This window comes from Crotalus tigris, unplaced genomic scaffold (assembly GCF_016545835.1).
Source record: "Crotalus tigris isolate CLP2741 ecotype Arizona unplaced genomic scaffold, ASM1654583v1 scf7180000017605.3043972, whole genome shotgun sequence".
Lineage (NCBI taxonomy): Eukaryota > Metazoa > Chordata > Lepidosauria > Squamata > Viperidae > Crotalus > Crotalus tigris.
The window spans coordinates 2,099,546-2,114,405 of record NW_024096508.1 but is presented as its reverse complement, the minus strand read 5'-3'; the positions used below and the strand labels follow the sequence as shown (position 1 = coordinate 2,114,405).

Genomic DNA, 14,860 nt, shown 5'->3' with positions numbered 1-14,860 from the left:
CCCAAGAAAATGCCCTAGTAGTGCAACTGAGCTGGTGATCGGATGGGGAAAATCAGCAATCCAACCCTTTTAAAGGGCTCCAGGTAAATGGAAGCAGAATGGAAGAAAGGGGCGGATGCAGTTAACAAAGGAGAAAGGCTTTGGACAAACCCAGTGGTGGCTATTGCCACTGAAGGGGAAAAAAAGTATGGTAGCCTGTAATGAAGGGAATCTTCTGGGCAGTAGTACAGATGATCACATTTTCTGTTTTCAGAAAAGTGACAAAGTACTATTATTTTAAGGGAAATTACTGTTTTTATCAGAACTCAGTAACTGATTCCTTGAGGACCAGGATAGCCTGTATAATGGAAACGAAAGGAGTTATTTTATCTTTCTCGATAAACCTGGCTTTTCTTGTAGGGGATGCATGGCAGTTGCCCTTTTCTTAATATTTAAGCAAAGGAATAGAAGCCATTGGATGACTTGGTTTCTCTATGCAGGTATAGTAATAGCCCCACAGAGTGGAGTCATGCTCGAGAAAGAAACATTCAACGCCAGCAAAATATGGAGACCTATGAAGAGGATGAGGAGAAAGTGAATACCGCTAATGAGGCAAAATCTAGTAAGCTGAGCAAGCATCCGTGGCTACATGGTTATAAATTCAGACTCTGAAGGCTGGGCAGTCTTTTCAGAAAAGGATCACTCCATGGAACAGAGATGGGCAATTTGTGAGGAGCTCCTCAGGCTTCCAACCTCAAGGAGGTCCCCGTAGGAGATCCTCTAGTGGTACAATGATGATAGTGGAAGAGCACAGTGAAAAATTTTATGACTAGTTATGGGGAGAGAGTAAGCGCCTCCATGGAAGGCTGAAGCAGTAAATGCAGACATGAAAAATGCCCAGTTAGATCTGGATACTGTGTTTGATCACACAAGATGGCCCTGGTTGATTCAAAAAGCAGACCCTACATCTGCAGGGGGAAAATGCTAGGAGGAGTGGGGGGGGGAGGTAAGAGTGGGTGTGAGAATTTCAAAAGTGCTTAGTTCGTGTGTAACTATTGTACATCCTTTCTGTATCAATATTTATCACATATCATAGTCATACTCAATTAAACTGGGAAATGATTTAAGTATTTCCACTGGAATATTAATGTTTCCTCCACTTCAATTCTTCTGAAGGCTCTCCCACGCTGCATGGAAATGCATCTACTTCGAAGTCTGGTGAGTCAAACCGAATTTTTTTTAGGCAAAGAAAACCCATTGTTAAACATTTTGTACAAATATTAGATTTCAGCTAGGCAACCGTACTCCCACACAATTTGTTAAATGCTTTTCTTCTCATGAACAACTTTTAAGCTGATGGAAATAAATTGGAAACCTTTATACATCATTCAAATTTTTCTTCAATAGTTCCTCCATTGAAATCTTGCTGCCTGATTAATAGAAAGCTCTATTAGTTCCAATGTTGCTGCTGTATAGTTTACCACTGGACTGTGATGCATTAGTTCAGTTTCACAAATCAAGGGCTGCACTCTTCAGGGACTTTTTATACAGAACAGTGTCATGCAAAAGAATACTAGTTTGGTGGCTTTTAGCATAATCTTGAGGGGCAAATCAGCAGATGCATAAAAAGGAAAAAGTCAGAAACTTAATAGTGCTTTTTTAAAAAAGCTTTTGGTTCATTTTTCCCCCTTTTATTGTGTGTTGTGGGTATCATATATTCTCTCTCTCTCTCTCTCTCTCTCTCACACACACACACACACACACACACACACACACACACACACCAGGACAACAGAGACTTTGATATTAAGTAATTTAAGACTAAAACATTTATATGTAGTCCTCGACATAACGACCGCAATTGACCCAACATTTCCATTGCTAAGCAAGGCAGTTATTAAATGAATTGCACCTTATTTTACCACCTCTTTTGCCACAGTTGTTAAGTAAATCACTACAGTTGTGGTTGTTAAGTGAATCTGGCTTTCCCCACTGACTTTGCTTGTTCGAAGCCAGCTGGGAGGTGGTTGCAAGTGGTGATCACATGACACTGGGACAGGGCAACGGTCAGATACATGCTGGTTGCAAAGCATTCAAATTTTTATCATGTGACCATGGGGATGGTGCAATAGTTGTAGATGTGAAAAATGGTCATAAGTCATTTTCTTCAGTGCCATAACTTCGAATAAATGATTGTAAATCGAGCACTACCTATACTGTATAATAGATACCTTAATGCAAGTCACGGTGTGTTCATTTTTATTTTTTATTTTCCAATATTACATTTAAATGAAAAAGCCAAATAATTGTAATGCTCAAAACATTGATATCTTAAATTCTAGCTTATATTTATATAATATCTACTTTTTCATTTTAATTTCCAGTTTTCAAGTTATCTGATTAATAGAAAGTAAAAAAAATTGTAATCATTTAAATATCATTGTATTGAAATAACATATCAAGACTTATAACACAAAAAGGTGGGAATAAAATAAACAAGCATAAAGCATACATGTTTTTTGCCTGGGCCTAACTCAAAACATGCTCAATATGCAGATATGATATCAACTCAGTTGGGAACATCCATGGACTCCAACTCGCTACCATTCAAAAAGAGGCACTTTGATTAGATGGGAACCCTGGGAAGGACTTGAGCACCAGAGTCTGCTGGAGAAGCAGCAGTTGTGAAGGCAAACAAAAGAATAGATGCTAGATTTTACCTGGAAATACCTTTTCTTAAACTGAAATTGTCAGAATGCTAAATTAACACCCAGAGACAAGTTTCTGTTATATCTTAAAAGAGTAGATTAGAGGCGGGGGTATATGAGCAGTCCTGCTTAATTGTTCTTATAAATAAAAAATTGTTCAGTATAATTTCTTAATACACATGCAGAGTTTTGTAAAGATATTTACTGATATTCTTCTTTCCTTGCACCCCCCCCCTTTTTTTGTTAATAAAAGCTGTCCTTGCATCTAGCAACTCAATACGAGTAAATCCTTTTAAGGTGAGAACTGATGGCTTTAATTTACCTTACTTTTAAGTAAGATATTTTTGAGGTGCTGTAGGGGGGAAATGAGTTCTTAAATCTCTTGTTCCTGTAGGTATCCAGTAGCCAAAAAGATGCATTTATTCACTCACCCAATATTCTGGATAACCTGATTAGGCTGCCTAAGAAAAATCCCACAATGAATGGTCAAGGAGCTCCAAACAAGAAGAGTCCAATTATCAAACCGTTGATGCCCAAGCCCAAGTCAAAGCAGGTGATGTATTAGACCTTTATCATGTTTTGTGGAAACAGCTTGGCAAATTTATTGTTCTCGGGTGTAGTAAGTCTTAGGAATGTAATGGAAGCAGAAGGACTATCCAAAGACTGATTGGCAGGAAAAATGATAGAAAAGGGTGGGCAGGATACTGGTATCAAATGGACTTCTCTTTTTTTCCTATCAAGTTGGAAAATAGCTGGTAATAATATTAATTAAGTAGTAAAAGGAAATTTCCACTTGATGGCCACTTAGGAAATGTTTACAAGATGGCCCAAATTGGGAGGGGGGGGGGGTTTCCTTCTTTCCCTGTCTTGCAGTGGCTGAATAAGAAAGGTAGGCAAGAGGGTGAAATAGACAATTTGTATATTTACACTTGGAAGTGGCCCAGACATGATGTTTAATAATTTTAACTTTGTTTAGATCACATAAAAGAATATTCGCGATGTACTGTATATTACATACTTGGATTACTCTAAGTATATACAAGTACTCTTAATACACACACACACACGCACATGTATATATGCTAATATATATACAAGCTGGCAGGAATAGCCAACACTCCAGAAGACAGGCTTAAGATACAGGAGGATCTGGACAGACCTGAACCCTATCTAACAAAATGAAATTCAGTGGTGAAAAAAGTAAGGTTCCACATTTAGGCAAGAAAAACCAAATGCACAGGTATGATATAGGTGGTACCTCACTCAATATTAACAACTGTGAGAGGGATCTTGGAGTCCTAGTGGACAATCACTTAAATATGAGCCAGCAGTGTGCTGCAGTTGCCAAAAAAGCCAACACAGTGCTAGGCTGCATTAACAGAAGGATACGTGAAATGTTAATACCACTTTACAATGCCTTGGTAAGGCCACATTTGGAATACTGCATCCAGTTTTGGTCACCATGATGTAAAAAAGATGTTGAGACTCTAGAAAGAGTACAGAGAAGAGCAACAAAGATGATTAGGGGACTGGAGGCTAAAGCATATAAGGAACGTTGCTGGAATTGGGTATGTCTAGTTTAATGAAGAGAAGGACGAGGGGGGACATGATAGCAGTGTTCCACTATCTCAGGAGTTGCCACAAAGAAGAGGGAGTCAAGCTATTCTCCAAAGCATCTGAAGGCAGGACAAGAATCAATGGATGGAAACTAACCAAAGAGAGAAGCAACCTAGAACTAAGGAGAAATTTCCTGAGAGAACAATTATTCAGTGGAACAACCTGCCTCCAGAAGCTGTGAATGCTCCCAATGCTGGAAGTTTTTAAGAAGAGACTGGACAGCCATTTGTCTGAAATGGTATAGGGTTTCCTGCCTGAGCAGGGGGTTGGACTAGATGACCTCCAAGTCCCTTCCAACTTTATTAAATACACCTCACAGGGTTGTTGTGGGGAACAATAGGAAGAGGAAGGTGTGTTGGATATGTTTGCCACCTTGAGTTATATATAAAAATAATAAAGGTGGGATTTAAACAAACAATACACTTCTCATCTGAATGCTATGGAGAAATAAACTTTATGTATTTTTTTTCTAGTCAGAGGCTGCACTCTAAATAGTCGGCAATCAAGAAAATGGGTGGACCCAGAGCAAAAAATTACATCTGCTTTATTTTAAATTAAACTGGAATACAGTTAACATACTTTCCATTTAAATCATAGTTTGCTGCACTGCCTAAATCTTTAGGTAGTTCTTTATCTCATTATCTTCTTCCCTTGTAATTAATATTACTGCTTCCAAAACTATTGAGTAAATAATTACTGCAAAAATATTTTCCCTTAGAAGATCAGTGGATGTTTACCAAAATTAGAGGTTCTTGCTCTGAGAAACTTAAGAGTATGAAATGCAATATATAAAGAAACCATTTACGATGAATTACTGAAATACATATTTTATTACTCAGTCTGCAGCAACGGCCTTTTTCCAACCCCGAGCACTTACTGCTGAAAAGAAAGTCAGAGAAGAGAGAGAGGACAAAAATGACGCGGTAGCCTCTGAACTTCAAAGTGTGACTGAGAACAAAGACAATAAAAGGTCAGTGTGCCAAAAAGTTTTACACTGCTATTGTGAGGCGACTCTGACTTCTGGGAATAAAAATGTTCACAGGTAGTATATAAAAGTTTTATTTAAAAATCTTTTTCTTTTTTTTAGGCCAAAGACTGGATTCCAGATATGGCTCGAAGAGAACAGAAGCAGTATTTTATCAGATAATCCCCATTTTGAAGAAACAGAAATAATAAAAGAAGGCATGGTTCGATACAGAATTCTCTCTGCTGAGGAAAGGATGGTAAGGGAGTCTTCTTCTGGAGGATTATGCCTTTGTTTACCATGTAGAAATGCATAAGCGGTCCTCAACTTACAACCATTCGTTTAACAACTGTTCAAAATCACAACGCCACTGGAAGAAGTGACTTATAATTGCACCTTGCACTTAACAACTGTTACAGCGTCCCCACAGATTTTGTTGTTGTTAGTTGCGAAGTCGTGTCCGACCCATCATGACCCCATGGACAACATTCCTCCAGTCCTTCCTGTCCTCTATCATCTTCTGGAGTCCATTTAAGCTCACGCCTACTGCTTCAGTGACTCCATCCAGCCACCTCCTTCTCTGTCGTCCCCTTCTTCTATTGCCCTCAATCTTTCCCAGCATTAGGCCCTTCTCCAGTGAGCCCTTCCTTCTCATTAGGTAGCCAAAGTATTTGAGTTTCAACTTCAGGATCTGGCCTTCTAAAGAGCAGTCGGGGTTGATTTCCTCTAGGACTGACCGGTTTGATTGCCTTGCAGGAGTCTTCTCTAGCCTTTAACAGTTGTGGCAAAAAGAGTCATAAAATCAGGCATGATTTATTAAGTGCCTTGCTTAGCAACAGAAATTCTGGTCCTAATTGTGGTTGTAAGCTGAGGACTGCATGAATTCCTTTTTTCACTTTTCCTGAAGACACACAGTTTTACAAATAAAAAGCAGGAAGTAGAGTGTAGTCTTTTTTTTTTTGCAGAGATATGTGAGGAGTTCCTCCCCTGGATGCATACTTGACTAATAATCCATTTTGTACCTTGCCTCTTCTCCAAGAAATTATTTCCTCTTGCTCATTGCAACACTGCAATGATCCTATGTAGTAATTCAGCGAAGAGAGTGATTGGCCCAAAAAAAAAAAAAATCATTGAGATTTATGGCTGAATGAAGATTGAACATGGTTATCTCTAATACTACTTCGGTACCAACTTTGAAACCCCACTCAGCTGAAGTACCTGGAACATGATGCAGTGAAAGTGTGCAGGGCCATTTCATGCCATTACTTTAGTGCCAGATCATTCAGCCACATGGGTCTTATTTTTTCTATACCTGATTTCTGGGAAATTAAGAATAACTTTGTCACCCTTTTAAAGATTCAAAACTGACAAATTCCAATATGGTTACATTGCTAATGTCTTCAAAATTATTATTTGTTGTTCAGTCACTAAGTCATGTCTAACTCTTTGTGATCCTATGGATCATAGCACGCCAGTCTATCCTATCTTCCACTAGCCTTTTGATACTGTCCATGGGGCTTCCTTGGCAAGGATGCTGGAATAGGTTGCCATTTCCTTCTCCAATGGACCACATTTTGTCAGACATCTCCACTATGACTTGTCCATCTTGGGTGGCCCTGCACGGCTTAGCTCATAGCTTCTTTGAGCTGTGCAAGCCTCTTCGCCACAACAAGGCAGTGATTTATGAAGGGGCTTCAAAATTATAGTCTCCACTATACGTATAGAAAGAATACAGAGAAGAGCAACAAAGATGATTAGGGGACTGGAGGCTAAAGCATATAAGGAACGGCTGCTGGAATTGGGTATGCCTAGTTTAATGAAGAGAAGGACGAGGGGGGACATGATAGCGGTATTCCAATATCTCAGGGGCTGCCACAAAGAAGAGGGAGTCAAGCTATTCTCCAAAGATGGAACACTAATCAAGGAGAGAAGCAACCTAGAACTAAGGAGAAACGTCCTGACAGTTAGAACAATTAACCAGTGGAACAACCTGCCTCCAGAAGCGGTGAATGCTCCAACACTGGAAGTTTTTAAGAAGAGACTGGACAGCCATTTGTCCAAAATGGTATAGGGTTTCCTGCCTGAGCAGGGGTTGGACTAAATGACCTCCAAGGTCCCTTCCAACTTTACTACTACTACTACTACTACTACTACTACTACTACTACTACTACTACTATTATTATTATTATAATATATGTATAGGAGCTTAATATTTATGGGAAAGTCACATTAATCAATGATCATAATTTAGTAGTGATTGTAGAAGTCTTATTGTTTTGTTTTTGTTTCCATTAATATAAGGTGTGGACTGAGAAAGCCAAAGGAAGAGAAACCAGTGATCCATCTGAAGGTAAAAAGCGAAAGCGCCCAGAGGAGGTTAACAATAAAAAGCAAGAAAGCCAAGAACAAAACTCAGAAGAGGATGTGGGCTCTGCTAAAAAATCAAAATCATTTAATCAGTCTACCTTTGCAAAACTGTCAACATTTGCATATAAGCCGAAGTAAACAAATATTTTACTTGTCAACATTTCCAACAGATGGATAAAGACGGTTCCCTTACGGAAATGTGTTTCTGTTTTGAATATTCAAGAAAAGGAAGTCTGTGAAAACATGGCAATAAAGATATGCAGAATACATTGATTTAGGAGTGGAGATTCAGCATACTCTGGAGCAAGGTGACATGTTCTGAAACTGTGAAATATTCTGTTCCTGTGCAAGTACATCCTTGATGGCTGTATACTGTAGCTTAGCTACATTGTGTAGGATAGTTAGTCACCTAATTTGCCTTTATATATCTCAAGGTGTTACCAGTGTAACCATAGGATGGGTTCCAACTGATGTACGTTTGTGACCTGAAGCCAGATATTCTCTAAATTGCTCCTTTGGGTAACGCATGCAAGTAGTGCTTTATAGGACACTAAAGCAGAAAAGGGCAGGATGGAGCAAGGAGAGGAGGAAATATATGACTCAGGAGAGGAACTGTATACTACCTTGACACCAAATTGTGATTACAGGTTGTTTTCTTCATTCCCTCTGTAGCCAGCATATAACAAGGATTGTTAATTTTTGTGCCTCATTGTCAACTGAACTTTATAATGGAGTAGCTCATTATTCCCTTGCCATTCAAGTTAAACCCTCCAATGGTTTGTGTCATTCAACTTCTATTCTAGAAAAATCCATAAAGAATAGGTTTTTAGTTACCTGGGTTCAGACTCCTGCCAGACTGATATCTGCCATATAATTCATATTTCACTCCCAGGCAGCATTGTATTCTGGAAGCGAAATCAAAACCCAGTTTGGGGAAGGATCCTAGTCTCTGGGCATTAAAGGGTATCCTTTAGTTCTGTGTAGTCAACAGAAAAAAACCCAGGCTCAGACTATTATGCCATTGCTCTTCAGATCTTTATTTTTTTGTTAACTGCTGTTTTAAATAAAGCAAGAATTTTTATTATTTTGAATGTTGAACACTTTGTTTCCGTTTTCAACATCTTACACAGATAAGCTTCACATAGTGACTAGAATTGAGACGGGCAATTCCATTGCTAAGTGTTATGGTTACTGGGGAGAAAATCATTTTCTGATAAGTGCAAGGGTTGCAATGGACTTACAATATTACTTTCCATTTGGTTGTTAGGTAGGTCAGCGCAGTCATTAAGAGAAACATCACATGATGACAAAGTTATGATTTTACTTCTGTATTCATTAACTCTGCTTATCACAAGCCAGTTGGGAAGAACAACAATGGCGGTTGTGTGACACTCGGACACTGTGCTGGTTGTAAATGTGCTAGTTGTGAAGTGCCCAAATGGCAACCATGAAACAGGGACACTGATAGTCATAAATGTGAGGGATCGGTCGCAATTTTTTTCCTACTGTTCCAACTTCAGTGGTCATTAAACAAGTTGGTAAACAAGGACTACCTGTATTGCAACTGCTCCAGAAGTTAGTTTATATAATTTATCTATTTTTCCTACATTGCTAGAAATAAGTGTACCTTTGTCATTTCTGAGGTCAGGAACAAGATAGTAATTTTTTTCCCAGAATAATTGTCACTGAAAAATTGTTTAGGTGGTATTCCTTTTCACACCAAGGAAACAGTTGCAAAAACTTTGATATCCCCAAATTCCTCCAAAGCCTTTTAAATCAGTCATATAATTCTCTTTACTTCTAGCTACCTGAGAAGGCTGAGAATACATTGAGAATGCCAGGAGCATTCTCTCCACCTGACCCACAGGATAGTATAAAAATACAGTTCAGTGAGTGGGCTGAGGCAAGATTTCAGTTCACTGCTTATATACATAGCAACCCTCATGCTAGGCAAGTTTAAAAAAACAAATATGCATAGGTATAGAAACTGACTAGAACGATTAACATGGGATTTAATGACAAGATTCTGCTCATCTCAGAGTTACTTAAAATTTGGGCCATATGAATTGTTAAATAAATAAGATTGTCTGTGAAATCTACAAGTTCAAGCAACGGAAGGCAGACTGAAGCAAGAGTGTTTATCAATTGGGAAACAGTCTGTCACCAAGCCTATGTAGAGCATCCATTTTGCAATTTTGGCTATGCTAGAACTGATTGGGAAGAACAAAAGATGGGCTGCACAGGGTGGAATACATGGGAATTCAGCAGTCCGTGTGCTGGATGAGTGAAAATGTCAGGTGAATGTGCTGCAATTCTCTCAAATCAATAGTTCCATGTGAACCACAATTATGGCACAGGGTTTTTATTTTCTTGTTTTATTCCTGTTTTATTTATTGGTTAGATGGTTGTTGTAAACTGCCCAAAGTTGCTCAATATTAGATAGTCAGATAAATCTTTTAAATAAATAAAGCTAAATGGGAAGCCTCAAATTTAACAAATATAAGTACAGAGCAAATAGCCTGCAGTAAAAGAGTTCAGCAAAATATCTTCCTGTATTAGAAAAGCATTTCTGGATTTTTTCAAGCAGGACTGGAAAGATTCCCTTAAAGTAATTAGACACTAACAGCTAAGTCGTAGTGGAGTACATGTATTAATCAGTGCTTCATCTCAACAGAAGGCAGTTTTTGACTGATTCCCGAATCGCAATCAATACAGTTTTATGTGTTCCTTTTAAGAAGCAGTTTGTGAATATTCCGTTTATTCTTTTTTGCATCATTAAAACAGGAGATGCATATTTGGGCAAATGAACAATGAATAGTAAACACGTAAAAAGATTTATTATTAGATTATCCTGCCTTTATTATTTTAAAAGTAACTCAAGGCAGTGAATATACATAGTACTCCTTCCTCTTCTTTTTTCCTTAACAACAACTCTTGTTAGGTGGATTTGGCTGAGAGAGAGCGACTGGCCCAAAATCACCAATCAGCTTTTATGCCTAAGGCAGGACTAGAACTCACAATTTCCTGGTGATTGGCCCAATGTCACCCAGCCAGCTTTCGTGTCTAAGGAGAAACTAGAATTGACAATCTGCTGGTTTCTAGGCTAACATCTTAACCACTACACCAGACTGATATAAGACATTATCTTTAGCATAGATAAGTGAGAATATGGATTTCTGCCTGAGCCTTAATTGGTAGTACTGCCAATCCAGATGGGCTTTAAAGGTACAATGGAAATCAACACCTTTTTTTCTTCCTGCATTAGCACTTCAGTCTCCAATCTTGTGGAACATCACTTTCACCTAATATATAACATTTAACAGCAATTTTTGCTGGACTGAAGTAATATAGGCATTTGTTATAAACTATATTGAAGTATAAATCACTTCATCAATATCAAAATAATATGTCCAAATATAAACAAATAAGGAAATGCATGAACACAGCTATTTTGATCCATAAATTGAAAAGCAGGCCTTTTTCTTTTCTCTTTATTCAGAGGAATTTTGAGAAGATGGTTATAAAAGTTACTGGGATGATTGCAGATGAATACTTTCTGTTAAAGCGATATACAAGCATAAACATTTTTTGTAGCCAACTGAAATGTTCAGTTGGGAGTGGAATTCTGGTCTTAATTTTGGAAGTGGAATTCTGGTCGTAATTAAAACTAAATCAATATTCATGATCTTATTTTTTTTTTAATTTTTTTTTTACATTTGTTAGTATATAAGCATTAGTCTTCCAGATGAATCCAAGGAGAAGGATGTGCCATCGGGCAGGGAGTACCACAGAAAAAGCACCCTTCCTAGGTCCTGTAAGATGGCAGCATTTATGGGAAGGGACTTAAAAATACCTGTCAGGGATACTTTAATTTGGATTTGGTTATTGATGTTCTGTTTTTAAAACTGCCTGTATTTAACAAATAGTTAATAGTCACTCAACAGTCCTCTGAATAGCATTTGATCATCAAGAATTTTCTTTCCTTGAAGCAATGAGATACACTGGACCCGAGAAACAAAAGTATTTAACATTAGATAATGACCTTTGCTTTGGGTAAACATTATAGAAGAACTCTGGCCATAGAGAAAGATATTATTGACCAGTGCTGGCTGAGAACGCTAGAAGTGGTTTTAGCCCTTACGGTTCCTGGAATGGGGAGGGCAGGACACCAGGGAGAGGGAAACTTCAGAATAAAGCAAAGCTCAATGTTTGGAGAAGTTCAATATTTGGGGACTGGAGCATTCTGTTTATTGATTAAACAAGGTTCAGTAATATTTGACCTTAAAGCAGCCGCTACTCAGAACCCAAGGTGAAAAATATGTTACATCACAACATAAGTGATGTAAAGAAATGTTTCCCATAAGTGACTAAAGAAATGTAAATGCAGTCAAAATCATCATTTGAACTGACCTAGTTAAAAGGAAAAAAGTGTAGTGTAGTTGTAGTATCCCAGTTTGGTGTGACGGTTAAGGTGCTAGCCTAGAAACCAGGAGGCTGTGATTTCCAGAGACATGAAAGTCTGCTGGGTGATTTGGGGCCACTTTTTCCCAGCCCAATCCACTTCACAGGGTCCTTATTGTGGGCACAATAGGAGAACAAAGAAGTGTTAAGTATGTTTGCTGCCTTGACTTACTTACAATATAAAACAATAAAGGTAGGGTAAAAATCTAATAAACAAGCCAATTAAATAAACACATTTGTAGGATATCAAAATTTTTAGCAAACGTGTCTCAGTAAATGACCTGGGAATAATAAACACTGCAGCTTCACTGAATTAGTCATTGGGGTAGTGATATTTGGGTAGAAGATGTACTAAGGGCCTCTACCAAATGTTTATTTCTAAATTTGTACCTACTATGCTACTAAAGCCTCACTGTGGTTACAGAAAACACAGTTATAAAAACAAGAAAACAACTGAGAGAAATAAATTTTGATTTGGGGAAGATGGAAATAAAAAGGGTAAAAGTAATCAAACAACTTTTAACTTCTAAGATCAAGCTGGATTTTGCTACTGTATGTTATCACTAATAATCATGGGTGAGGACAATATTAATTATTTCTATAACAGTTCCTGCTGTAGAACATTCTTTCTCTGCATTGTGAGGAAAGGACAGAGAGAACGTGCTTAATTTTAAAAAATGAGTTAAATTAGAATCCTACATGTACTTCTCAGAGGAAAACTAATTGAAGCTGCAATTCTGATTGCCTTTCCCATTATTGGGCAAGTGCTGGCAAAATTAGAAGCAAAGCTCCAGAGAACAAACCAGTCTCTTACAGTAACAATGCCCAGGTGACAACTACTTCTCCCACTGACAATCTGTCATGACAGGAAGGCAGGAAAAAGTAATGTAAAATTTGGGGACAGCTATATAGGCAGGGGTTGAATCCCAGAGTCTGAAGTAGTTGCTTTTCATCATGATAAAGGACTCCCCTAGTATCTGTATTAGAAGTAGCTTATCAGATGTTGTAATTTGGAGAGAGGAATTGCTCGGGCATTTTCCCTGGACTGCATCCGGAGTGGGATGAGAACGTAGGAGGAAGGGGAGAAGCAAGTAGGAAGGTGGAGGAGAAAGAGGAGAGGAGAGTGGTGAGGAAGAAGAGGGAGGAAGAGGGAAGTAAATCGGAGGGAGGATGCGGTTTGGGGAGAAATGAGTGAGCAATACCGAAAGTTGTGTGTATAAATTTATTTTACTCTTTATCTGAAGTATTTTGTATGAGTGTAATGAAAAATGGAAAATAAAAACTTTTTTTTAAAAAAAGAAGTAGCTTATCAGAGATGTGGCTTTGAATCTCTGGCTCAGGAGTTCCTACCCAGGGGTGCTCACACTCCTGGGGTGCGAGATGATATTCCAGGGGGTGCAAAAACTTGGCTTTTCAAAATTATAGTGTATATGCATAATTCGTTGCCGTTATTTGATAGAAAATTAAAATGAATGAAAATAAGGCACATTTCAGCAATTATGTGTTTCCACCCCCTTCCAAATGTTTGTAACTTAGTTCAGAGGTCTCCAACATTTCTCAGTTGGTGGGCCGGAGGGAAAGGGAGGGGAAAGCATTTTACGTACACGTGTGTACGCACACACCAATGGGACCACAAGCACACATAACGCAAATGGTGCAGTGCTAATACCCGCGTGACACTCACTAGCACTGCCCCATTTTTGCCATGTGGGTGCTAGCACCGCCCTGTTTTCGCCACATGGTACCCTGTTTTCACCACATGGTACCCCGTTTTTGCCTTGACAGCGGCGCTAGCGCGAGTGGCGGTAAGCACGCACACACGTGTGCGCGCTGGCCAGCCTGTTCTGTGGTCCGCTGGCCAGCAGGCCATGGCCCGGTAGTGGGCCACAAACCACAGGTTGGGGACCCCTGACTTAGCTGATGTACAGTAATGTCATAATCGTTATTTGTCTATTGGTTTGCTTTCTCACCATAAAGTTTTACTTTCCTAATCTTTAAATCCATACAGTTAGTCCTTGACTTACAATTCATTTAGTGATCATTCAAAGTTACAACAGCACTGAAAAAAGTGGCTTATGCCTGTTTTTCACACTTACGACCATTGCAGCATCCCGATGGTCACGTGATCAAAATTCAGATGCTTGGCAACTAGTTCATCTTTATGACGGTTGCAGTTTCCCGGGGTCACGTGATCATGTTTTAAGACCTTCTGATCAGCAAAGCCAATGGGGAAGCCAGATTCACTTAACAACCATGTAACTGTGTAATTGCAGTGATTCACTTAACAGTTGTAAGAAAGGTCCTAAAATGGAGCAAAACTCACTTAACAAATGTCTTGCCTAACAATGGAAATTTTGGGCCTAATTATGGATGTAAGTCGAGGACTACCTGAACTCTGCTATCCTTGCCCTTATATCTAGTTTCTAGAACATGCCATCTATGTTTTTTTTAAAAGTCCATTTTGCTTTTTTTCCTCAGGAAAAAATATATGATAGTAGCAGTGCTTGAGTTTTAAATGGAGAGTTTGGGGGGGTGGGGGATGGAGGGCAGTCAGCAAATAACTATAGAGTTTCCCTCTGGCTTAGCACATTGATAGTAATGAGTAGGACATCAAATAGCTTGCTACTGTGATCATTGTTATCATTATTACTGTTGTTTCTTCGCTGCCAAAATAATTTAGCCAGCCATAGATATTCTGACTGTAACCTGAGAGAGACTATTTGCAATTTGGTTCTTAGCTCTTATTCTTACATTATTCTTTTT

At 38.6% G+C, this 14,860-nt stretch overlaps 1 protein-coding gene across 3 annotated transcripts in view; it reads left to right on the top strand.

Moving 5' to 3' along the window:
• Window positions 1-8,727, top strand: part of WDHD1 (WD repeat and HMG-box DNA binding protein 1) — a 30,218-nt gene extending 21,491 nt beyond the window's left edge. For all 3 annotated transcript variants that reach the window (XM_039321204.1, XM_039321221.1, XM_039321214.1), the window contains exons 20-26: window positions 480-601; window positions 1,156-1,197; window positions 2,941-2,984; window positions 3,082-3,240; window positions 5,144-5,274; window positions 5,392-5,527; window positions 7,571-8,727. In XM_039321204.1, the coding sequence (XP_039177138.1) occupies window positions 480-601; window positions 1,156-1,197; window positions 2,941-2,984; window positions 3,082-3,240; window positions 5,144-5,274; window positions 5,392-5,527; window positions 7,571-7,774 (838 nt within the window). In that variant the 3' untranslated portion in view covers window positions 7,775-8,727. The remainder of the gene's footprint in view (window positions 1-479; window positions 602-1,155; window positions 1,198-2,940; window positions 2,985-3,081; window positions 3,241-5,143; window positions 5,275-5,391; window positions 5,528-7,570) is intronic.
• The last annotated feature ends 6,133 nt before the right edge of the window (window positions 8,728-14,860 follow it).